This window comes from Camelina sativa, chromosome 11 (assembly GCF_000633955.1).
Source record: "Camelina sativa cultivar DH55 chromosome 11, Cs, whole genome shotgun sequence".
Taxonomy (NCBI): Eukaryota; Viridiplantae; Streptophyta; class Magnoliopsida; order Brassicales; family Brassicaceae; genus Camelina; species Camelina sativa.
In genome coordinates, this window is record NC_025695.1 from 35,038,640 (window position 1) to 35,065,261 (window position 26,622).

At 36.2% G+C, this 26,622-nt stretch overlaps 4 protein-coding genes across 5 annotated transcripts; 3 read left to right on the forward strand and 1 right to left on the reverse strand.

Annotated features, from left to right (window-relative positions):
- On the forward strand, positions 1,227–5,681 carry LOC104725190 (phosphatidate phosphatase PAH2). Of its 2 annotated transcripts, none has more exons than XM_010443808.2 (11): positions 1,227–2,481; positions 2,599–3,289; positions 3,397–3,926; positions 4,011–4,084; positions 4,164–4,248; positions 4,347–4,433; positions 4,517–4,589; positions 4,678–4,721; positions 4,804–4,932; positions 5,216–5,314; positions 5,402–5,681. In XM_010443808.2, the coding sequence occupies exons 1-11, from the start codon at positions 1,534–1,536 to the stop codon at positions 5,450–5,452; spliced, it is 2,811 nt and encodes a 936-aa protein (XP_010442110.1). In that variant the 5' UTR covers positions 1,227–1,533; the 3' UTR covers positions 5,453–5,681. The 2 variants fall into 2 exon arrangements, with proteins under 2 accessions (XP_010442110.1, XP_010442111.1); XM_010443809.2 differs by having other exon boundaries at positions 1,228–2,481; positions 3,397–3,911.
- LOC104725191 lies at positions 5,990–8,104 on the forward strand. The gene is made up of 3 exons (XM_010443810.2): positions 5,990–6,571; positions 6,680–6,865; positions 7,424–8,104. The coding sequence occupies exons 1-3, from the start codon at positions 6,146–6,148 to the stop codon at positions 7,775–7,777; spliced, it is 966 nt and encodes a 321-aa protein (XP_010442112.1). The 5' UTR covers positions 5,990–6,145; the 3' UTR covers positions 7,778–8,104.
- On the forward strand, positions 19,505–20,215 carry LOC104725192 (thioredoxin-like protein Clot). The gene is made up of 2 exons (XM_010443811.1): positions 19,505–19,700; positions 19,798–20,215. Exons 1-2 carry the CDS (start codon positions 19,553–19,555, stop codon positions 20,052–20,054), a joined length of 405 nt encoding a protein of 134 aa, XP_010442113.1. The 5' UTR covers positions 19,505–19,552; the 3' UTR covers positions 20,055–20,215.
- Positions 20,253–21,954, reverse strand: LOC104725194 (uncharacterized acetyltransferase At3g50280-like). The gene is made up of 2 exons (XM_010443812.2): positions 21,443–21,954; positions 20,253–21,224 (listed from the first exon to the last, which is right to left on the reverse strand). The coding sequence occupies exons 1-2, from the start codon at positions 21,896–21,898 to the stop codon at positions 20,328–20,330; spliced, it is 1,353 nt and encodes a 450-aa protein (XP_010442114.1). The 5' UTR covers positions 21,899–21,954; the 3' UTR covers positions 20,253–20,327.

A 26,622-nucleotide genomic window follows, 5' to 3' on the forward strand; every position in this document is an offset into this window, starting at 1 on the left:
AATGTAATAGAAAATACTAAAGAGTAAAGACATAACCGTATTGTATAGCCACGGTCCCACTATAATAGTAATTGAAAGAGCTTCAAAAAGTTTAAATTTATGAACATGGTAAAAAAAATCGCAATGACTAGGTAACCCGTAATCTATAGTATGTCAAATCCATTTACCATTTGCTGTGTCTAGGAAGAACAGACATCAGACTTCGATGCATCGCTATATATTTGTAGGCGTTGTAATCAAACCTTTCAGATTTATATTAACCATCACCAATGTCAAGTTGACTAAAAGATAGTTTTGAACCAACGAAAATGACTAGAGATGTTCTCTGGAAGCTCAAAGACACTTATTAATTCTAGCCAATATAGAGTACACTTCTTATAAGACAACTTTTTCACCACTACGTGCTGTATCTTATATATACTGAACTCCCCGAGATTCGACATACCGTTTATGATGTATTCAATATGGTTCTCATGGTCAAAAAACGTGCCAAGAATGGCTAGTTGATCATTCTAGTCGTTCATCCATTGAGATACATATTAATAACTCATTTCATTAACTTTTGGGCTTTGGTTTACTGCTTAATTGAAGTGTTATTATTTCCTGCTCGTGGTGTATTTGATGCATTTTCTTCTATTCATTAAATTAGATTAAGATCCTACGAAGCAACTTGTATATGTTATAAGTCCGGTCTGACCATCGACGTTAAACTGTTCATAAGGTGCCAAGGCAACCAAAACCAACACAATTGTCAACTCGTTCGAAAACCTTTGGTTCTAAATATATTTAATTTTGCAAGATAAAAATAGCAAAAGTTATTGGAATTCATGCATAGGTCATAAATACTTTTGCAGGATTTAATCTTTTGTGTGATAGTGTTTGGTCACTTCAACGCAATATCTTATATCTCAAAAATCAAATGTTACTAGAATGTGATAAATTTTTAGCATAACAAAATCAATGCATGTATTAAGTCTTTTTACTCGATTTAATAAAAAAATTTGGATACTCATTTTAGATTATTCAAAATCAAAACTCCCCCAAATCCAATGTTTTTAGATTGTACTAATTTTAACATATCAGAATTTGGCTTAGATACATTGTCACATAATAATCTCAACTTGGTCATAACTAATAACTACTGTATTGGGCAATTTCTTTTTTTTTTCTTTGGGTCAACAATGTTTTGTTTCTTAATAATAAAATTAACTAAGGAAGAAGAAGAAGGGTGTCGAATTGGATCACTACGAAACGAACCCCACCGAAACGAAATAATGTCCGGCGGCAAGAATTAATGAATGAATGATCAATCTTGTTGTTGGTCTCTGTCTCCTCTCCATCTCTCTTACAGAAGAATATACCTTTTTTGCTTCTTCCTTAAACACAAAAAAAAACCCATTCTCTTTCTTCTCTTCTCTTCTCTGTTCTAAGTTTTGATTTTTACAGCATGATTGATCGATCCGTATCATAAAGTTTCCAAATTTGTGTTCAAGATCGTGGATTTCGTTGACTTGTCGATCTGGGTTTGTCGAAATGAATGCCGTCGGTAGGATCGGAAGCTACATCTACCGCGGCGTAGGTACGGTTTCAGGTCCGTTTCATCCATTTGGTGGTGCGATCGACATTATCGTCGTTGAACAACCTGATGGGACGTTTAAATCGTCTCCTTGGTATGTCCGATTCGGGAAATTTCAAGGGGTTTTGAAGAATAGGAGGAATTTGATCAAGATCGATGTCAATGGTGTTGATTCAGGTTTCAATATGTATTTGGCTCATACAGGTCAAGCTTATTTCCTTAGAGAAGTTGAAGATGTTGTTGGTGAATCTGAGAGTGGTGAGGTTTATACTTTGTCTTCTGGTGATGAGGCTGAGACGTCCAAGAGTAGTGATGATGTTGTTGTTGATAAGCTTAAGATTCCTTTGAAGTCTAGGAGTTGTAACTATGATTCTGCTAGTCCTCGTAGTGGTAATGCCAAGATTGTTGGCAAGCCTGGGATTTTGGGGTTTGTCTTTGGTGGCAGATCTGTTAGTCAAGATAGTGGTGTTACTTCCATGGAGAGAGCTGAGATCGCTGCTGATCTGTTGGAGGTTAAGTGGTCTACTAATATCGATACGCGTAAGTCTTTCAAAGGTAAATCTTCTGATTCTTTGGATGCAAAAGACAATGGTGAGACTAGTACTAGTGGCAAATCTTGTGTTGTGGATGGAATAAATGAGGGTAACTCGGAAATTTTAGTTGATAGCGGTTCGATATTGGAGACTCCTCTTGTTGCATCTCCTACATTGCGGTTTCTTGATGAGAAAGAGCAGGATTTTCGTGAAAGCACTAATGTTGAAGATTATTGTGAAGAGACTGCATCAAGTGCAGTTGTTGTTGAAAATGGTTTATGTGAATCATCGAGTATGGTGTTCTCTATTACTAGTGAAGGGAGTCGAAACGTAGATATCTTTGTCGAACCAAGAACCGAGACGCTTGCACAGGTTAGTTACTACTTTTAATCTATCTCATTTTCTTTGCAATGCTAGAAGAATAGCTTTGGAAGTAAATTAAGATAATGGCATGAGACTCATTTATTGTGTAAATTGTATCTGCACTAGGATTCTGTTACTGGATGCGATCTGGATTCTAAGCAAGAACTATTAGGTGCTCCTGAATCTGTGGAAATTGTCACACTAGGTTCAGCTGACCAAGCGGATTTGCAGAGCACTGGCACTTCTCAGGAAGGAAGCAGCACTGGCTCCCCCGTTCAAGATGAAAATAAAAGGACCGTGGAAGATATGCCTTTTTCTGTAGGAAATTTGAAAAACTCTCAGTCAACAAGTGGAGAAAGCATCCTGCAAACAGAGAGAGAGGATGAACAGTTTTCCTTTAGCGATCTTGACGAATGTAAGCCTGGTGGGAGTAGTTCTGGAGGGTCAAGTTTGCCAGATTCTATTAAAGTTGATGGGAAACAGAGTTATGATAAAAATGAAACTAGTCCTGAAAACGGCGTGGAGAACTCAAAGGGCTTGTCAGAGCCGATTAACATAGAGAGAAAAAAGGATATCTCTACAGATGAGATGGAGCGGTTGGTAGGATCATTACCGATTATGCGGCTTGACAACAACGATGATATGGGTGATTGTGCTTCTCAGCCTGTGAGCCAGTCATATGACCCGTGTTTCAAAACATCAAAGTTAGATTTGGGAGAAAATGAGTCGACCTCTGGGGGTTTAGATGCAGAAAAAGTTGCTGAGGGTAGCCCAAACTTAAAGGCGTTTAAACATGTTATTGCTAATCCCCAAGTAGGTAAGAAAACATAACTTGTTTGACTGTCTTATTTTCCACTCTGCTGAAATTGTTTGATTGTTATGAATTATAATGCTATAGTCTAACTTTGTTATCTCCACTCTCAGTCGAGCTCTCTCTGTGCAAGCACTTATTAAGTGAAGGAATGGGAGCAGAAGCAGCTTCTCAGGCCTTCAATTCCGAAAAACTGGATATAGAAAAGTTTGCTTCTTTGGGCCCATCGGTTTTGGAGAATGATAAGCTTATAGTGAAGATTGGTGGCTGCTATTTTCCATGGGATGCCGCAGCTCCTATTATCTTAGGAGTGGTTTCATTTGGGACTGCACAAGTATTTGAACCAAAGGGCATGATAGCTGTTGACCAGAATGAGAAACCTGGTGATGGCTTAGCTCAGGACAGTGGAAGCTGGAAGCTTTGGCCTTTCTCTCTCAGAAGATCAAGAAACGATACTGAGGCTTCTTCTTCCGGGGACGCAGCTGTAACTGAGGAGAAACAAGAGAAGTCGTCACCAATACCAGTGAAAAAGACGGTTAGGGCACTAACTCCAACTTCTGAACAATTGGCTTCGCTAGATCTGAAAGAAGGAATGAATACCGTGACTTTTACGTTCTCCACCAATATTGTGGGTACCCAACAGGTCATTCTTTTCCTTTAGTACGATATGTTTGTCATATTAACGGAGAAGATTATTTACGGTGTTCACAACTCTATAAATTAACAGGTAGACGCAAGGATTTACTTATGGAAATGGAATGCTCGCATAGTTGTTTCAGATGTAGATGGTACTATCACAAGGTAAAGCACCTTTGGTTTTTCTATTATGTTTGCTTATTTCCATATTTTCTCTGATTTTTTTTCCTTTTGTTTGTCGTAGATCGGATGTCTTAGGCCAGTTTATGCCTTTGGTTGGTATAGATTGGTCACAAACAGGTGTTACACATTTGTTTTCGGCTGTAAAGGTCTGTTATCTGTGCTTTACTTGTTCTTATCTTTTATAAATGATAACAAGCAACGGTACAAAGGCAAAGATTCATTTTCTCTCCTTACATTTCTACAGGAAAATGGCTATCAGTTGATATTTTTAAGTGCACGTGCGATTTCACAAGCCTCAGTTACAAGACAATTTCTAATTAATCTCAAGCAGGTAACTAAACACAATGCATTTCAACTGTTCAGAAATCGAATAATCTTCGGTACTCTCGTTAATCTTAGTAAGCAAATTACCAGGACGGAAAAGCATTGCCGGATGGGCCTGTTGTCATCTCTCCTGACGGTCTCTTCCCTTCGTTGTTTCGGGAAGGTAATGCGTTTCCTCTGCAACATATGCTCATGATTTTTTGATCTTATATGATTTGCTTCTTATTCTTAAACCTTTTTTCTCTCTCCAGTGATTAGAAGAGCACCTCATGAATTCAAGATTGCTTGCTTAGAGGTTTGTTCTATGCGGTTTCTATATCTGTTGAACTCTCATGCACTCTCAAATACGTGTAACGCTGTTTTTACAAAATTTACAGGAAATAAGGGGCTTGTTTCCTTCTGAACACAACCCATTCTATGCTGGTTTTGGAAACAGAGACACGGATGAGATTAGCTACCTTAAAGTTGGAATCCCCCGTGGGAAGATCTTCATTATTAACCCGAAGGTACACATTCTTAAAATGGGAAATACATTAGCAAAAAAAAAATAAGAAGATGAATTAGCAACATATGGTGGAACAAACTATGCTCTTAGGCTGCAAGGACTCAACTGTTTGTTTGTGTTTGCATCTGTGTTTGCATGTTATACTAGGTTTTTGTTTTTCAAAGGAAACCATAAGGTATAGTAAGTTTGCATTTGTTCTTCCAAAATGCAAAAGAGCTCATGTGTTTGCAATAGCAAAGTTTGGCCTTTTAAGCAAATTGTAACCTTGCTTGTGAGAATTGCAGGGAGAAGTAGCTGTGAATCGTAGGATTGATACAAGATCATACACGAATCTTCATGCTCTTGTCAACGGAATGTTCCCAGCTACAACCTCTTCAGAACCGGTATATATATTTGTCGAGGTTTAGTTTGTTTACTTCATCAAAAGATGTTTACACTGCAGCAGATTCTGATGAAGTTTAATAAAACAGGAGGATTTCAACACATGGAACTTCTGGAAACTACCTCCTCCAAGTATGTGATGATGATGATGAACTGTCTTGAAGAAAATGCAGATTAGTTGATAGAGATAACAACAATTGGTGGTGTAGTGTTTTTATTTTATCTACAAAGTAATTTTTGGTTCTTTGTTTTTTTTTTTCTGATCACACTGCTTTCATATCACAGGTTACGATGTATGCGCAGTTATATTTGTATATATAAATATATATATTAAAAATGTTGGAAAATGTTGAATTAAACATTTTGAAATTTAAGAAGAATCATAATTATAGATGAACAACACATAATAAATAGTTTTGACTTTCTCACTATCTTGACTGCACTAAAAGATATGGTTGGTAAAAGTTTTGTTGAGTTGCATTGCTTTTGGCGGAAACCAATGAACTTGTCTCACTCAGAAGTTGATTTAGCTAACGCCAATAGAAAAACTATGCTTATGAGTTTTGGAATTGATATATACTCCTACAGTGAAAAATTTGCTTAATTCAAAAGTATTATGCTATAGGTTACTCAAATTTTGATTATGACAAAATAATATACGACCATGATGCTCTAACCAGGCGTTACAATAACTTACAAACCAGTGGGCAATTTGGCCCTCGAATCCACTCATTATTGACTAATCATTCAATATATATATACACACACACATCATCACATAACAAAGCCTTCTCATCTTCTTCTGCTTCTTCATCTTCCATTTGAATCTCAAGATGCACGCCAAGACCGACTCGGAGGTGACAAGCCTCTCGGCTTCATCTCCGACTAGATCTCCCCGTCGTCCAGCCTACTTCGTCCAATCTCCGTCACGTGACTCCCACGATGGAGAGAAGACAGCAACATCATTCCACTCAACACCTGTACTCACCAGCCCGATGGGATCTCCACCGCATTCTCACTCTTCCTCGAGCCGCTTCTCCAAGATCAACGGTTCCAAACGCAAGGGTCACGCTGGAGAGAAACAGTTTGCTAGGATTGAAGAAGAAGGTCTACTTGATGATGGAGACAGACAACAAGAAGCTTTGCCTCGTCGATGCTATGTCTTAGCCTTCATTGTTGGGTTCTCTTTGCTCTTTGCTTTCTTCTCGTTGATTCTTTATGCTGCTGCTAAACCTCAGAAACCTAAGATCTCTGTTAAGGTTAGTTAAAGATCTAGAGTTGACTTAGTAGATCGAGATCTCTGTTAAGGTTGTTGGATATGTTCAGATCTAGAGTGGTGTTTAAGTTTGTGGAATTGAATTTTGCAGAGTATAACGTTTGAGCAACTTAAGGTTCAAGCTGGACAAGATGCTGGAGGTATAGGAACTGATATGATCACGATGAACGCGACGCTGAGAATGTTGTACCGTAACACTGGTACTTTCTTTGGTGTTCATGTCACGTCTTCTCCTATTGATCTTAGTTTCTCTCAGATCACTATTGGTTCTGGCACTGTAAGTTCAAAATCTGAAAACTCCTTTAAAATGTGTTTGTTTAATACATGTTCATCAATGTTGGTCTTGTTGCTATCACCAGATGCTCTTTGTTATTTTTTTTTTTGTTTTCTTTGGTTTTTAAAAAATGTATAACCGAACTTTTTTTGGTTTGGTTTGTGAAAAGTTTGGGGTCGGTCGAGTTTTTGGTTTGTCTTAGATCAATGTTGTCGGTGGCTATGATTGTCACATGGGGTTGATCAGGAGTGCACTATTAGGTAGTTTTATTTGTGCCTTTTAAAATATGTATAACCGACAAAAATCGGATTTTGCTTGGATCATTTCGGTTTGGCTTTTGATAAAAATATTTAAAAATGTACATATTTTTAGTATAATAAAAATGTTTTTGTTGGTATGTGTTTAAAAGTATTGAAAAGTATGATCTAATGTGGTTGGACTAAGTTCATTCTTGCTTTATTTTACTTAAACATGTTCTTACCGTTTGGTCTTAGTCTTACAATATATAAAGTTTTGATTACCTACCTCCAATTTTGACCTATATTCTTTTTATTTTTGTAGATTAAAAAATTTTATCAGTCAAGAAAAAGCCAAAGAACAGTGGTGGTGAATGTACTTGGAGACAAGACTCCTCTCTATGGAAGTGGCTCAACCTTAGTCCCACCACCACCTCCTGCACCAATTCCAACAAAACCCAAGAAGAAGAAAGGACCCATCGTGATTGTCGAACCACCAGCGCCTCCTGCACCAGTACCTATGAGGCTAAACTTCACCGTTAGATCTCGGGCTTACGTCTTGGGGAAGTTAGTTCAACCCAAGTTCTACAAGAGAATCGTGTGTTTGATTAATTTCGAACACAAGAAACTCAGCAAACATATTCCCCTAACAAATAATTGCACTGTCACATCTATTTAAAAGAAGAAAAAAATACACATGAAAGTGCGAGCAACGTCGTATGGGGTAGTGTCCTTATACATGTGACAAGGTAGTGCGTTCCCGGCCTATACAAAGAAGATGAATCATCATCAGTGGGTTTTATAAATCTATTTTGTGTGATCTGAGGGCTTTTTGTTAATGATACAGTAAACGAGATGATTCACATTTTTTTTTTTGGTTTTTTAGGCAAAGTATCAATCTCCTTTATAATATTTCGTATCTACATATAAGTTTTCTCTGTGCTATATACCGTGTAGCCTATGCACAAGTTACAATTTTTTATTATTTTTATTTTATATATATCTATACTTGTGGACCAAACAATTTTTTTATAACCACATTAAATAATGACTCGTTGATCGGTAACTCAATCTTAGGATAAACTTATATATATTTTTTCGTTAAAATAATTTATATTAATTTGGAAAATCATTGTGCACATAGTTTACATTTCAAAATGATCAATACAAAAGCTAGAATGTAAGCTCCCTATTGAGCTAAAGTATGAGCTACTTTGTTCTAAAAATGATTTACATAAATAAAACAAATTTCCATAAAATTTATTGTCCAATGTTTGTATTATGATAGATTCCTACAAGAGATAGATCAGATAGCCCCATTATTTATGTTGTTGATTAAGACATTTATCCTTCACAATAGACATTATAGTGAAACCTCGAATCCATGTTTGCTATATTGATTAAAGTAATTCTTGTGCCTCTAATAGTGATCATATGATATTCAAACGGTATAAAAACCCAAGCTTTTGTTGTGACAGATCTCAAATAACCGATCCACCATTTGCTTGGTATGTTAATATGTCAAACTTGCATCAAAATTATATTTTATCTATGGAAAGGGAGGTTGTGACCATAATGGTGTTAAATTCGTTAAAGAGGTAATTAAGTACTCGTTACGTCGTGGAAAGATAAACAAGCTCTTGATTGTGAGTGAGAACAAAATAGGTGATTTCGATAGATAAAATAACGTGGATAGTTACTGCAAAGTTGTAACATCCGCAAACCGGTTGCAGACTTTAGGGGTTTCGATCGATGTTTTGATCGTCGAATTGATGCAGGTTTGGTTTAATGAGACCTAAACCGGGAAATATAAGTGGGGAGCTCGACCTAGGTTACGAGTTTAGCCTCATTTGTCGTTTTTGGATAGAAAGAAAAGAGAGAAAAGGTTCCTTTGAGTGTTCTTGAGAGTTCTAGCGGTTTTAGCAAGATTTCTTCCTGTGGAGTGGAGATCTGAAGCTAGGATTGTGGGGGAAGCTTGTTAGGAGTGAGTTTTCATCAGTTTAAGGGTCAGAATTTTCTTTTGCAAAGGTGAGTGCATGACCATGGCTGATTTAAGCTTGATATTTCTTTGATTTTCATGTTTTTGTGTTATGTGGTTAATTTCTTGTCTTGTTGGAGTGGTTTCGTGGTCCTCGAGGCCTTGTGAAAGTCTTTTGTGGCTTTAGATCGAATTTGATGCGTTTAGGAACAAAGATCTGGCGTGGAGCTTTGAAACGACCCGATCCGTTTTTTTAATAATAAATAATAGATAATAATAGTAAATAATAGATAATAATAATAATAATCTAAACTAGTGATCCCATACCCACTAGCCACCTATCCACAATCAAACCAAACAACGGAAATTAATCAACAAATACCAATATCCAATAAATATCCAATAATAAAATAACCAATATTAATTCATCACAATATCCAATAATCCAAAACAACATGAATCATAGAACCAGCAACCTAAACCACATTCTAATGACTAACTCTAGCAACCTAGCAAAGCAGACAACAACCAAATGAATCACTAAAACATCCTTCTCTTCATTGCCTCGATTCCACGATCACACTTTTCCTTTACCTGCACCACAAACACAAATTGAGATGCATGAGTATTTTATAAATACTCAGTAAGGCAATCCACTCATCTACTGGGCTATACACACAAGCAATAGAGACAACTCTAACCATCAACCAACAATCAATAACCAAAGAACAACAAACCAGGACTCTGCATCGACCGACGCCAACCCATGCATCAACCGACACAAGCTTGCATCGATCGACGCAAGGTTAACTTGCATCGACCGACACGCATGCTGCATCAACCGACGCATGCTCGATATTGCACGAAATCCCTAATTGCATCGACCAACGCCTCCACATGGCATCGACCGATGCTCCTAGGTCAATCTGCGCCGTCCTCGCATTGTATCGACCGACGCACAAAGTGCATCGACCGACGCACATGCCGAGCATCGTTTTTTCCTGAATCTTCTCGCTGGATCTCCGTGCTAAACCACCAAAACACACACCAAGGCCACAAAAAGCTTCCCAAAGCCTCTAGCGACTCAACAACGTACTAACAGGCCAATAACACACATAAAACAAATAGATCAGAGAAATCTCCAGCTTAGATAAACCATGGTCATGCACTTACCTTTTCCATAGATGATTCTGACACTAAAACGAAATATCTACTCTCCTAACAGTCTCCTACAGCGCTCCTAGCTTCAGATCTCCCAAGAACAGCTATGAATCTCCCAAAGGTTTAAGAACTCTGAAGAACTTCTTTTCTCTTTTCTTTTCTCTCAAAAGCGGCTAAAACTCGCCTAATGACGACAAAAATCCCTTTTAAACACGACCTAAGAGTTTTCCTAACCCAAAACGCAGCGTTTAACTTAAAATCCGTCCGCAAGAACCAGTCTTGCATAACCCAATGCACATAGTGCATCGACCGATGCATCCCCTAAACCGGGATTCCGGTTTGCGGATGTTACAAGCTTTAAGGAAGATGATGCTCAACATCTACGTCGATCAACACACGCAATTACGTATTTTGTAAAATGTTGAGCATGTGTCGATCGTCACAAGATGCCTACATCGAACGACATAGTGTGTGTGTCGTTCGATGCAACCTCGTCTGATGGTCGTGCCAATCGATACTTGGAGGGTGTCGATTGAGACAACCTTCTTAGGACATGGGTGATATCTGTTATTTTCCCTAGTTTGTTTGTTGATTGTTGTTTGATGGTTGTAGATTCTCAATTGCTTGGGTGTCTAGTACAATAGGTGAGAGGATTGCCTCACTGAGTTTTTATGACAATACTCATGCATCTCAATTTGTGTTTGTGGTGCAGGTAAAGGCAAAATGTGATTGTGGAATCAAGACGATGAAGAGAAGGATGTTCTAGTGGCTCGTTGATCGATGTGTTGTTTGGCTTATGTTAGGGTGCTAGAGTTGAGTTATTAGAATGTTGCTAGGTTGCTGGTTATTTGGTTTATGACTCTGTTGGATTGCATCAATTGTTATTGGTTTATTGGTTATTGATTATTGGTTTAATGGTATTGTTTGGTTTTCGGCTGTTTGGTGTGGTTGTGGTTAGGTGGTTAGTGATTATGAGATCAATAGTTTAATAACATAGAAAACGGGTCGGGTCGTTTCAAAAGTTCACAATTAGGAAATCAACTACTAGGAATTTGTAACCACACTAGCGTAATTATATAATTATTTTTGTTGAAATAGCTTATGTATTTTTTATATTTGATTTGGTACAATGCATAATTTCTAAGATTTGATACATCACGTCACATTTTAATATAAAAGAAAATCATAAAAGTTATGCATTAATTACATTTCTTCACAAACAAACGTTTTTTCAAACACACTATAAATTATAATCATAACTCGGATAATCTAATTATTTACAAAAAAATTATTTTCCATCACATCTCATCCTATAAATAATAAATCTTTTATTCTCTTCCACTATATCTCAAATTATATATATATATATATAAAGATACAAAGTCAATTGAAATATCATTGTAAAAGATTAATTCTAAGTTTTAATTTCATATACTATATGAAATATAGCTTACATTGTTTTTTTATTTTATTTTCTCTCTAACGTGTTACTAAAGTATATTCTTTCTTGAATTATCATATTTTACAAAAGTATATGGGAAAACTAACGTCTTCTACCAAAGCTCATGATGTTAGTTGGTATTTAGAAAAATGCTTTGGGTAATCATTGGTTAAATCATAGATAGCAAAAAAATGGTTAGAGGTAAAATACATCTCTCTATTTAAGAATTTATGTTGGATCGAAAGGATAACTTAACACATTTGTATTAAATGAATGACATATGAGTCCTCGCTAACCGTATAATTAAGTAGGCTGAAAAATTATTCCTTACGTAAAGGTCCCGTCCATAAAATCAAAGAGATTTTTTTTGCGGGTATTACCACGCGAATTAATTACAACTACTATATTGGTAGTAAGAGAAAATCATAGAACACAATGTATAAAGTACTCTCATGCTAATTTTCTTGGTTTCCAAAGGCCCGTCAATTTTTACTCGACAAATCAAAGCTGAAAAGAGTCCTCGTTTCCTTACGTGCATTATTTATCTCTTCCTACTCAGATCACACTTTTATTTATCTATTTTTTTGTTGGCTGATTCACAAGTAAATAACTGATTTCAGCCAATCTTTACTCGACATTTTTGTCCTTTTTAGGTGAGTTAAGATCCAATGTTAGCTCTCTTCAATTTCCTCGGATATAGAGTAAATGACCACTAGCAGTAAATTTTCAGTGCTATAAGTCTACTTCTCTACAACAAATTTTGATTTTGGGCTTTCTTAGATTCTTTTTCTTAGTAACTCCATTTTGGACTCGAAGACTTTTCAATTGGACTCAATAAAGAGCAAATCTCATTATTGAAAAAAATATAGAATTTCATTGTTATTTTTAATAATACCTAGTAATTTAAATAGAAGAGTTGATTATGGTTGTTTTAGTTTTTTTTAACATTATTTCATAAAAATCTTGTTCATGAAAAAATAAAGATTATCAATTTATCACAAAATATTCTTTTTATGCGTGTTTAGTTTTGAATTTCCTGATTGCATGGTTTGATTTTTTTTTATTATTTGTTCGTGTTCTCATTTGCTTTTATGTATAGCATAGTAGAAAAGAGGATCGTGTTCCTAAGTATTTGTGTTAATACTTACATATCTTTTATTTGTGGTGCGTGTAAAGATAATGTGTTTATGGAATCATGGCAATGAAGATGATGATCTAGGATCTCGGTTTTTGTTGGTTTTAGTTTAACTTTGGATCGTTGCTAGAATGCAACTTATATAATTTCTGGTTATTTATTTATGATAATTATTGTGGAGTTTTGTTGGTTATTCTGTCTTGGTTTGACATGTTTTAATTGGATAAATTAGTTAATATATATGTGGTTATTAATTAATTGATTAATTAAAAACAGTTGTGGTTGTGTCATATATTTGACTGTGCAGAAAAAGCGGGTTTACAGTACGGTATGGTTCAATTGCGGTACATATGGAAGAAATATATTTGCGGGACAAATGCGATTTATACAAAATAAGCGGTACAGAATAATATTTGATTAGTGAAAATTCTATTTGCGGTTCACTAGAAAATGTGTGAATGGTAGTAAATATATGTATCTATTTAAAAATTAAGAAATGTAAACCTACTACTACTATAATTAAATTTTAAATTGAAAAAAATAAATTAATAAATATTGAATCATATTCTTAATTATTATAAATTTAAACTAAAAGAAAATTTTAATAAATGAGTTCAACGAATGATATTTTACAAGAGTGTTAATATATTAGCTATAAGCTTATTCTAATTAAACTATTAAGAAAAAATGATTTAATTAAACTATTATAATTTGAACATGAGAGATAATAATGGAATAGAGTGTAGGGAAAAAAATAGTGGGATTTTCAAAAATACATTTTTATGTCACTTTTTAAAAATACCGTTTCATAGTCTCTATTTTTAAAAATACCCCTTTTTAATATATAAAATGACTAAATTCTAAACCCTAAATACAAACTGAAATCATAGTGTGCTTCTTCCAATGAAAGTGGACAGCCTCATGAAAATGAGGTTCCCACTAGTAGTATTGCTACAAGAAAAAGGGATAAGAGAGATTAGTAGTTTGTATGTTAGTTGGAAAATATTGTTGACTTGGGGTATAGAAACATTAATTACCATAAAAGTTCGCCACCAAATATCTTTCCTATCATCAGGAACCTATGACCAATTCCTCCATGGTTCCATGAAACTGGCTTTCCATGTAGACAGAAGGGTCAACACCAACCTTAGAGAAGAGAAAGAGTAAAATTGGATTCGGCCCATGAACAAACGAACACAATTGTAGTTCTTACAAACTAACCATAAAGCTCCATTGAGTTTCCTTGGCTGGAGGTGTGGTTGGGATTTTCTTTCAGGAGCACTCAGCAATGCATCGAGAGCATCGAGAGTTCGCTGGTTGTAGCTGTTTGTGTGTGTAGACGCTGCGCTTATAGAACGTGTGGCTCCTGCCGGTATGACACCTGGTGGCATCCATCTACGTTGCAGGTATGCAGCTTGAAGCACATAATAAAAATAAAAATGAGGTGCTATTAATAACAAGTCAAGTAAACAAATCCACAAAGTTGAGTTAAGTTTAAACATAGAACAAAGCCAAGTTTAGAATCCACATCTACAAATCCTAACCATCAAAAATTTGTTCTTAAGACAGTGAAATTAGTAAAAGCTCAGATTATAGACATAGTTACACACAATTAAAGCAAGTACAGAAAATACTACACATGTTTAAATTAGCAAATAGCAACACATAACAAGCAAATAATGTCACTTAAAGTAAAAGCTAATTGACAAATGATTTAAAAGTAAAGGTCCGAATAGTAACAGCGGATTTGGTTGTATGGGACAAATGATTTAAAAGTGTTGTATGGTTGAATTGCGGTATGTGCGGGACAAATGCGGTGAATGCAAAATAAGTGGTAGAAAATAATGTTTGATTGGTAAAAAACTATTTGCAGTGCGGTTTTCATACTATTCATACTTTTATTAATAACTAGTATAATTATATATTATAAATACATGTAATTAAAAATTATTTTAAATTAATCATGTATATTTTTGTTCATTAAAATAGTGAAGAAATAAATCATTTTAAAAATAAATTCGTTCTAGAGGAAACTATAATTTCATTTCAAATTATTAATTTTATTTAAAATAGATATTATACATTTTGAATGATATAACTTAATCATATTTTGATTAAAACTGACTATAGTTTATTTGTTTTCTATAAATCTGTTTTCATATTTAAAATGATTATTATGATTTGTGAGAAATAATGAATTATTTTTTCTCAAAAAAGTAATTTACTTATTTATTTATATATTATATTTTTATTTGTCACTTGATTTCATTCAATAACAAAGCCAAGTACAAAGAGTGTGATTCAAAGATCCAGAATTCAAAGCATGATAACAAGAGGCATATGTTCCCCAACGCTAAACATAGATAAATAAAAGATATCAACAAGGGATCCAAGAGGGCTTTGAAGCAAATGCTATAAAGCAGTTTGCCACATATGAGGCCAAAGCTTGTTGAAGCGTCTTCCATAAAATAGATTGATGGTGGACCAATTGGTCATTGTCCAACAAGGACTAAATGACGTTGATAAGGTGTTCAAGGCGAGTGGATTGTGGTTAAAGTAGCTAGCAATATGTCGAGGAGTGATTGTTGATCAAAGAAGCTCTAGGACCATACGCACGCCTTTGGCAATTTGAGTTCCAAACAAAACAGCCATGGGACTTCAAGACCTTGGGAGCAATAGGGATCATAGCTGAAGCTAAAATCAGGATTTTCAATGAAAAAGTGTACAACCGTAACATAACAGGTGGGTCCTCTCTCATAAGGCCTTGACCATGGAGAGTACGGATCCTACACAAAGTTTGTAGCCAGCATGACATAAGCATAACTAAAGCAGACCTGAGCTTCACAAAAGGTGGCAGATGATGGAGGTTGATGCCTAAAGGTGTCAGGGATAGCACACTACGGGTAGAAGTGGTGGCAGTTTAAGGGATGTTGGAGCTTCTGGCTAACAATGACTTAGAATGATTATTAGCGAAACCGTAATCAAACTGGTGGCAAGTAGGGTTCAGAGCAATACCAATCACCATAGATAAATCAAATACCAGAGATCTTACAGATATTTTTACAAAGCCTAGAAAACTAGTCAATTTATTTCCCAAGAGCAGTCTTTGGACTCTGAGTTTGTAAAAACAAACTAAGTTTAGTCTAGAGTTTTGCAAAATGAGAGTTGGATTGGACCAGTCTTGTAATGAATTTGGCTGAAGCTGAGAAACTGTTAGTTGGCCAATTTCAAAAAAAAGCCCACCAAAGGAAACCCTAGTTGTCTTTTGCCTGACCAAGAGCAGTGTGATTCAATGTGGCGGGTTGGAGATGAACAGATTTGGAGTGAAAAATACAGCTCCGGTGGAGACAGGGAAAAACATGACCTTGAAAAAAAACTTGCCGTGCGCCATCGACGTCTTTTCCTGGAAAAGCGCATATGATGGTCCAAGGAGAAGCTCTCTTGCCATCAACAAAACCGGGGTTAAGAATTCTTCAGAGGAGAACAAGGTTCTAAGTTTTGATTTGGATTTGTATACAACAAAGGACTCTAGATCCGATTACATAGAGGCTGGCCACATGTAGAGGGTGGTGGGGTTCACCGGAATCCACCTCATTTCTTTGAGTGAAAAACAGCCCAGATCTGGAGATTTCAAGGTTTGGAGAAGGTGACACAAGCTTGCAGAATTGGGGAAAAAAGTAGAAAAGAAGGTTAGAACAGCTAAAACTGATGCCGAAAAGAAAAATATTACAGGTATCTCGACGCCGGCGAGCCGCGGCTACACCATCGCTGGAAAAGTTTGATGGTGGATGTGTTTTGATGTTTGTGCCTCAAAGCGTTTTAAAGTTTTTTTTTAAGTAATTTATTCATGAGAGTTTTAAAAAAAAAACTAAAATTGAAAACTGGGTTAGCATAGAGTTTGATTATTATTAGTCATAAATTTAAAATTATTAACTTATTACTAGTATAAATTAAACAGAAAAATAATAAATCAGTATTTGACTTTATTAATGCCTAATTGGAAGCAAAACCGCTGAATAATTGTTGGTCACATAAGTAACTCGGTCCATTAATTAATATCTTTTCTAGAAAAATGCAAACACATCTTTTTGTTAATTTTGAAAAACGCAAACTAAAGCAATTTTTTTGTGATTGGTGCATAAACCAGTTTTCTGAAAAACGCACTTAGAAACCGCACTAGTCATGTTACCATTTATAGCCTAAATTATTAGAGTTATAATTCTAATTTATAGTGTGTTTGAAAAAATTTAGTGAACAAAAATAGTTAACGCATTACTTATATGATTTCAATTATGATTTCATATTAAAATGTGAGTAAATGTATCAAATGTTAAAAATTCATGCTTTATACCAAAATCAAATAGAAAATATGTTAATTTATTTCAGCATTTTAAAAAATAATTCGTTTATACAACAAGCCTACACTAGCGTGACTACAAACTCCTAGTCGATGTAAATCGAAAGCTTGAGAAACATAACTACTAAGATTAATTTCCATTAGTTTTCATGTGGATGTACGTAGAAAAATCATTCGTAACGAATAACTGTCCCATCTAAACAAAAGTTGTGTTACATCAACTTAATCCGATTATGTGAAAACACTAATGACATCAACATCATTTTATTGGCGAAAAAGTAATATTGAACAACATAAATTCCTGATTTAGTCGGATTTGTTTTTGCTTACTTCCTAATTATGAACTTTGCAGCAACTGTTTACCCTGTTTTATCAATTAAACATCTTATGATATATTAACATATTTTCATTTCCATGAAAAAAAATAATTTAATAAGTAAAAAAGGTAGTTTGAAAACCATAGAGAGAGAGATAGTACTTACATGGATATAAGCAGAGTATGATTACAATAAAGAATACAACCCAAAAATACCATCATTAATGAATATCATTATTATTTTTTTTAGTCACCAATAATATATTTTTTCAAATATACCACAAAATTTATACTTTTTCAAAAATACCGTAAACAAAAAAATGATTTTCAGAGGTGTAGAATTATTTTTTTTAGGTTTGGCTTGATTATTTTAGATTTACAATATAGCTTCTAGAGGGTAGGGTTTAGTGTTAAGGAGTTAGGGTTTAGTTTTGCATGTTGAAAATATAATTTTTTTATTTGTTATTTTTGGAAAAAACATATTATGATGGTATTTTTAGAACAAAAAATTATATGGTATTTTTGGAAAATATCCATTTTAGTGGTATTTAAGAGAATTGCAGTCTTTGTAATAATTTGTATTATGCATTCACTTTTATCATTGGTTGAATCCTTTTAAATTAAAAATTAAATGATAGTTTGTATTTGTCTAAGAAAAAATATATATATTATAATATGTACATTTAAAAACATCATATATTTTAAAACATTGGGATTTGATATTTATAAAATAACTTGGGTCTTCTCGTTGGTAACATCAATCTTGCATAAAAGGGGTATTCTTTGCCACCTAGAATGTATTCTTCACTTTTTTTTACTTACTATTCTGACTTCGTGAAAATGATGTTTTTACCTTTCAAATAGTCAGATTTTTTAGTTTATCTGGACGAGATCAAATGCAAAAGAGGAGTTTTCTATCTTTTCTCTCTCTTATTTCTAGAAGTTTGAATGTTACTACCGATTTTCTGACATGATAATTTCTTATTGTACGTAATTTTGCGGTTTTGGCGGGAAAACAAGATTTTGCGGTTTTAGCGAGAAAATGAGATTTTACGGGTTGGTGGGTAAAGAATTGAGATTTTAGGATTCTATGTATATTAGAATTGAAAAAAAATATTTTGTAATTATTTAACTAAAATATGGATATTTTTTACTTTTACCAATTATGGATGAGTTTACGTCATCTAAACTCTCCAAAAAAACTCATCCAGAAATTCAGTTTTTTTTTTTTGAATTTTGAAAACTCATGTGTATACCTAATCCAGTTGATTTCTTTATTGTTACTAAACGAACAATAACATGCATCTGCGTCCAGATACTGCGTCTTGATGACAATACACGTGAGTTTATGCAATCTGAGAAAGCAAGAATCATACAAAAAAAGAACTCAAGAGCAGCAACAACAACCTTCATTTGCTCAAAATATTTATGGACAATATTTTTGTGATTTGGGAGGTTCATGATCCGATTTACCTAATTACTAGTATTTTGATACAACTTGTAATATATGTGTGTTCAAGTAATTTATGTGTACTACGCTTTAATTTGTGTTAAGTTTGTTTAATGTATTTTTATTTTGTGAGAATCTTATTTAATGTATCTTTTTTGTAACTTTGTTTTTAATATTATATTTTATAATGTAAACTTTGTTTTTAATATTACAAATTATTTTTTGTTTATTAAATTTATTTTAGTGTGCTTAACTTTTTTAATTAAATTTTATACAATTATTTATTAAAGACATAAATATAGGGACTAAACTGAAAATAAAAAGTAGTTTTGAGGTTCTAAATTTGAGGTTTCACTATTCAAAACCTCAAAATTTGAAGATTTGAAAGCTTGTTGGATTGTCAAAAACCTCAAAATTTGAGGTTTTAAGGGCTTGTTGGAGATGCCCTTAATCTTGTAAACAATATTCCCATGAGTTGGCTGTAGCTGTTTGACAAGAAAAATAATAATAATTTGGGCCTTAATTGAGTAGCGCGGCCCAAAAAGAAAAGGTTAGAAAATACTAAAATTGGTAACGAAATCAGAATCGTTGGAGAAGAAGAAGGAAGTAGAAGAAAATGACGGTGAAGAAGATCGACGCGAATCCATCAACCTTAGAATCAGTGTTACAAGAATTGAAATCGGACGAAACCAATCGCAGCAAGATCAGTTTCATACTCTTCCTCGCCGACGATGAACCCACCACCGGTCGCAGCTGGTGTCCAGGTCTCTCTGTCTCTTAAGGGTTTGTTTCAATTTTCAATCGATTTCATCATCTTGATCGATTCAATGATTTTTTTTGTTTTTTTTCTGTGTGAATCAGACTGTGTTAGAGCTGAACCTGTGATATTCAAGACTCTAGATGAGTTTCCAGAGGATGTGAATCTGATCCGTGCTTACGCCGGAGATAGACCGACGTGGAGGACTCCAGCGCATCCGTGGAGGGTTGATCCACGGTTTAAGCTCACCGGAGTGCCTACTCTTGTTCGTTGGGATGGTGAATCTGTTAAGGGACGTCTTGAGGATCATCAAGCTCACGTTCCTAACTTGATCCTGCCCCTTCTTGCGCCAACCACTTGATTTGATCAATTTCTCTGTAAGAGTTAGTTCTCTTGTTTTTTAATAAATCCTTTACAAAATGTAAAGGAGTGATGCGACTGAGTCTTTGTTTTGTCGATTTGTATGGTTTCCTGCTCAATGTACTGTTGCTTCTCGAATAAATTACGATGATATTAGCTGAATTCTTTGACTCGGAACTACAAATATTACAGTTGAAATAGCATAGCGCAAAGACGCATGATTGCCAAATTCTAGAATTTATTAAAGAACAAAGCAAAAAAACTTGGTAATTTATTAGAGAGAAACAAGAGACATGAACTCTTCATCTGATTCCAAAGCTTCCATAAATTCTGGGACAAGACATACCTCCAAATCTATACTACCCCCTCCTTCTCTTCCTGGATAAGCTGATACTTTTCCATCAAACTTATGCGCGTAGCCACTTCTAAGCGTCACTCCTTTTCCCATCCCAAATTCACAACCGTACTTGTTAAACCTCGGCGAGCTTCCCATCATAACGCTCATCGGTTCAAAAAGCCGATCAATGTGGTAAATATAAGGAGACTTTAACCATTGATCAATCATCTGATATACTTTTTCACTAGAATGTTCAGCTACTGCTTGATGCACTTTCATAGCAGCCCATCCAAGATCATTCTCCAACAGCTCACCAGCTTTTGCAGCCGTTCTCAAAGTACAGAGGCAGTTTCCAAAGTATTCCTTGTCAAGCGGTGGATCCATTCTTCCTCTGTTGTCAGCAGCTAGTCTACAACTTGTTTCTCGATCGATAGGTAATCTCCGCGCCCTAGCTATGCATCTCCAAATAACCGCGGTTAGCGATTGGAAAGATGAAATGGTGGTTGTTCCGCATATTTGGTTGACCTTTGCTTTAAGCAATTTTATGGTTTCTGATGAGAAACAGAATATTCTTTCCTTGAGAATTGGAGATTCATAGGTTCTGATAAATTCATCAGGATGGCTATAGGGAAGGCTGAAGAGGGGACCGTGTCCTTCAGGGATGTAACGTTTTAAGAACGGTGGATTCTTAAGACACAAGTCATCGTCTTTGTTGCTCTCTTGTTTTTGGAAGACTTCTGACCAAGCCGTAAAGAACTTCCAGAACGAAGTACCGTCTCCCATCGCGTGGTTCATTGACAGTCCTATGAAAACTCCATCTACCAATTCTGTCACCTACACAAGTGTACAAACCCTTAAATTCGTAATCAAAGTGTACTTGTAGTTTGGACTGTATAAGAAATTAGAGTGTATAATCTCATTTAACCGGTTCAAACCGGACAGAAACCAGTATAAACGTCAACCAATTTGAAATATTTGGTTTCACATCCAAACCAAAACAAAAGGCTGTGAAACAGGTCAAACCGAACCATACATAGAAGAATATAACAAACCTGGACTGATAAGAGACTCATGGTGTGTCCATCATGATTCACAGCTTTGTGATGGTCAAAGAAAGACTGAACAACCAAAGGAACATACTTTGCATCCATGATATATGCTACACATAAATCTGCAGTCGCGTAGATGAACCCAGCGCCAGGGCTATTGTTACAATCCACAAACACAGAGTAGGATTTCGGGTTTTCCGTTGTCAGGGACGAGAGGCGACCCGCGAGAGGGTAGAAATGGACGAGCGCAACGGCTAGAGACTCTCTCAGCTTCTCAAGAAGAGTGTCAACAGAGTCAAGTGGTGGCTTGTGAAAGAGGAGACCTTTCTGGATATACTGAACTGAGATCATCGCGTAGTCCCATGGGGACAAATAGTAAGGTTTCTTTGATTCTTCCGGTATGGTTTTGGGTTTCACGAAACATTTTGAGACGATTTTTACTGATGGTGAAGAATCCATTGTGGAAGTATTGAGGTCTAGTGGCCTTGCATGGATGAATAATATATACGGGCAGAAGACAAATGTCTTGGTTGGTGAACATGGAAATTAACATTTATCCTTTACTAGTTTGGGCTTTTTGAAAAGTCCAAATAACCTTTGTTTCACCTACTGAAGAGTTAGTACACGTTACAAACAAAAAGAGTTGGTGGGATTTTACATTCTCCTGGTCTTGGTCAATGTATCGGTGCATAAACAATCTGTCTTTATCCGAATGGCAAAAATTCTACAACACCTTTTCTTACTAAGTATATATTAGTTTTTGATAAGGAATCATGTGCTGATTCGAAATTTCGAATAGCTTCATCAATTCTTCCAATAGACTTTTAATAAATTTATATGAGAGAACAAGTAGATATATAGGCTACACAATGTTAATTAGCATCAAGTTTATGGTCTTGCTCGTTGCGCATATTACCCTTTTGATCCCTCAAAACTCCAGCCTCATCAGCTCTCAATATGATTGTATTGACCATCTCTGCTGACTTGGCTGCTTTTGTGTTTTCACGCTCTAGTTGTCCTAACTCTTGGTTTGTAAGCTTCATTAAATTAATTTTTAGAATTTGTTTTTTTAGGTTTGGGTTCCCAATTTACATTTAGACTATAGTTTTTAAGGGATAGAGTTTAGTATTGGAACGTAGAAGGTAGATATGTGAAACATTGGGCTTGACAAGAAGAATAAAGGAATATTATAGAATGATTGAGTAGTACGTTTCCACGAATAATCATTGTATTTGTGAGAGTTTGTCTTCGAGTTTTCAAGTTGAGGAAAGAAGGCAAGAGAAGACTCTCAACAATATCACAAGTTTTGATTAGAAATTTAAACACAAGGCCCAACACCAAGACAGCCCATCAATCTCGTATGAGTCATTCAAGGAAACGTGCTGGCGCCAACTCATTGTTTCCTTGTTAATGAAAACTGTGTGTTCTGTAACCTGCAAGTGATGTTCGAACAAAAGAGGAAAAAGCTGTTATAGCAAATTAACGAGACTGAATGATGAGAACAAAAGCTTGTTCTTCTCTTATTCATGAACGGCCTTAAATAGCCAATTACACAAAAACGACTGCCTCCTACATTATCGGAGGTCTTTAACAAACACGAACACAATCAACTAAGCCACAACTCCTTATACATTGGAGCTTTATTCTAACAATTCATGACTGAGTATAAATGACTAAGTCTAAACAACTCAACAAATTCCTTCCCTAAACTGATACTCGCCACTGTATCAGTTTACTTTGGAACCTCAACAAGCCCGAGCCTCTCCTTCAACTTCTTGAAAGTGTCTAACTTCAGTGGTTTAGTCATAACGTCCACCAGCTGATCTTGAGTTCCGCAGTGCATCAGCTTCACTTTGCCTTCTTTAGTTAAATCTCTCAAGTAATGAAATCGTACCTCAATATGCTTACTACGCCCATGATGAACTGGATTCTTTGACAATTGAATAGCTGAACTGTTGTCACACTTGATCGTAATGCATTCTTCATGACTTTCACCGATCTCACTAAGCACCCTCATCATCCAAATCCCTTGCGCTGCACATGAGACAGCTGCAATGTATTCTGCTTCAGTAGTCAATAAAGCCACAATGGGTTGCTTCTTAGAACTCCAAGAAACAGCTCCTCCCGCCATGAGAAACACAAAACCAGAGGTGCTTTTCCGATCATCCAAATCACCAGCATAGTCACTATCCGTAAAAGCCTGAAACTCACTCACTCCACGCTTATACATAATGTCAAGCTCCATAGTTTCTTTGACATACCTCAATATTCTCTTCACCACTGCGAGGTGTGCTTCAGTTGGTGTCTCCATATATCGACTTGCAAGCCCCACTACGAATGCCAAGTCAGGTCAGGTAACTGTGAGGTACATTAAGCTCCCTATAATCTGTTTGTAAAGCGTGGCATCGATGACTGCTCCACCTCCTGTCTTTGAAAGTTTTATTCCGGAACTATTGGATTGCTCACCCCATTGCTTGAAACCATGTAGAATCTTTCAAGAACCTCTCTCGCAAATTTCTTCTGACACATATAAATACCTTCTTCCCTCTGCAAAACCTCCACTCCGAGGAAGTATCTCATCTTCCCCAGATCAGTCATGTCGGATGTCTATTCATCGACTCCTTGAACTCAGTGATCATACTTTCACAATTACCAGTAAAGATCAGATCATCAACGTATAAACTAACAATGAGAATCTGACCTTGTTCTGTTTTCACAAACAGAGTATGCTCGAAGTCACACTTCACAAATCCTTCCCGAATGAAGTAGCTTTCTATCTTGCTGAACCACGCCCTTGGTGCTTGCTTTAAACCGTATAGAGCTTTCCTTAGCTTGTAAGCTTTTTCTTCATCTCCTTTCTTCTTATAACCTTCTGGCTGGTCTACATAGACAGTTTCATGTAATTCTCCATGTAAGAACGCACTCTTTACATCAAGTTAGTGGATGATCCAGTTTCTTTCGGCTGCTTTAGCAATGATCATCCGAATTGTATCCCATCTAGCTACTGGAGCATAGACTTCATTGTAGTCGATCCCAAATCTCTAAGCATACCCCTTTGCAACCAATCTAGCTTTGAACTTATCAATCTCACCATCTTCATTGTACTTAGTCTTGTACACCCATTTAACTCCAATGGTTTTGACTCCTTTAGGTACTTCTATCAGCTACCATGTCTCGATCTTTTCAATGGACTCCAGTTCTGCTATCATCGCTTGTCTCCATTCCGGATACCTTACTGCTTCGTCATAGCTTACAGGATCATCAACTGCAGTACCAACCTGATTAGCGTGATCCTCGATAAAATGAGCATACGCTTCTTCTTCTGTCTTGATGAAATGGGCATACACTTCTTCTTCTGAACGAACAACCCCACACTCATAGTCTTGCAAGTAGGTGGGAGCTGATCTGTCTCGTACTGGCTTTCCCTGCGGTTCAAGATTGTTACCAACAGCTTCTTGTGGTGCTTCCTCTTCTGACTCTGGTCCTGCTTCATTACCCTCTTGCAAGTATTCTTCTTCTCCCGTCATGATTTCTCCATCATTTTCCCAGGTGAGAGCAGCAACAGTAGAATCAAAAGGAGTTGAGCTATCTGCATTTTTCCTTCCCCAATCCCAATTCTCAGTTTCTTCAAAGATCACATCTCTGCTCATTGTGATCTTCTTGGAAATGGATTGTACATGCGATATGCTTTTGATTGCTCACTGATGCCAAGAAAAACACACTTACAACTCTTATCGTCGAGTTTTGTACGTTTTGCTTCTAGGATGTGAACGTGACCGATGCACCCAAAAACTCTGAAGTGCTTCACATTTGGTTTGAGGCCACTCCACACCTCCTCAGGCGTTTGATCTTGTAGTACATTGGTAGGGCTGCGATTCAGAACATGCGTTATCCATTTGACTCCTTCTGCCCAGAAAACTTTAGGCATTTGTCTCTCTGAAAGTGTGCTTCGAACAAGGTTCATGATGGTTTGGTTTCTTCTTTCAGCGACCCCATTTTTCTGAAGCGTGTAGGCAGCCGTTAGTTGACGCTTAATGCCTTCAGATTTGCAAAAATCTTCAAACTCATTGGAGCAGAACTCTCCACCTTGGTATGTTCTTAAACAGCATATTGTCATACCTGACTCTTTCTCCACACTTGCTTTGTAGTTTCTGAACACTTGAAATGTTTATGACTTCTCTGCAAGCAGATAACTCCACATCTTTCTACTGTGATCATCAATAAAGGTAAGCATATACCTCTTCTGTCCCATGGAAGCTGGAGTAATTGGTCCGCATATATCTGAGTGTATCATCTGCAACACTTTTGAGGCTCTCCATGAATTTTTCTTTGGGAATGATTCTCGCTTCTGCTTCTTGACGAGACAGTTTTCACACACTTTTTCGCATGATTCAATATGAGGGAGACCTTCCACCATTCCCTTTGAGCTCAAAGACTTTTATAGTTCAAGTGAGCAAACTTGCAGTGCCAGAGATGTGTGTTGTTGAGCGTCTCCACCTTCAGGCATGATTCTCCTCCCATTGCTTGAGCAACGATCACGAACATGCGGTTTTCACTCATCGGAGTCTCAATGATGAGTCCTCTTGATGGGTGATAGATTTGCAAACACCTTCTTGAATCAGAATCACCAAGTTTTTATTCTGCAATTGTCCTAGACTCAACAGGTTGTTGCTCAGCTCCGAGACGTAATAGACGTCATGTATCACCTGAGTTAAGTCATTCACCCTCATTTTGACACTTCCTTTCCCTTGTACCATCATACGTGCGCCATTTCCAAGTTTTACTGAGTGTCGAAAGCTCTCATCCAGCTCACCGAACCATTTCTTTGCACCAGTCATGTGGTTGATGCAACCACTGTCTAAGAACCACAAACTCTCCATTGTGGACTATTTCTCTTCTACATACGACATCAGCAAAAGTTCATCCTCTTTGTTGAACTCTACAAAGTTTGCTTGTCTCTCAACACCCGGGCATTCAAACTGGAAATGTCCCAATTTATGACATTTGTAGCATTCCACCAATGCCTTGTTAAATGATCATGTTCTTCCACGTCCTCTACCACGGCCTCGAGATGAACCTCCTCTACCTCTTGATCCACTCCAGTCGTTGCCTTCATAAGTCACCTTTAACACTTGCTCGTCTTTTATGATCCCCATAGCATGTCTTGTGAGTTTCTGCTCATG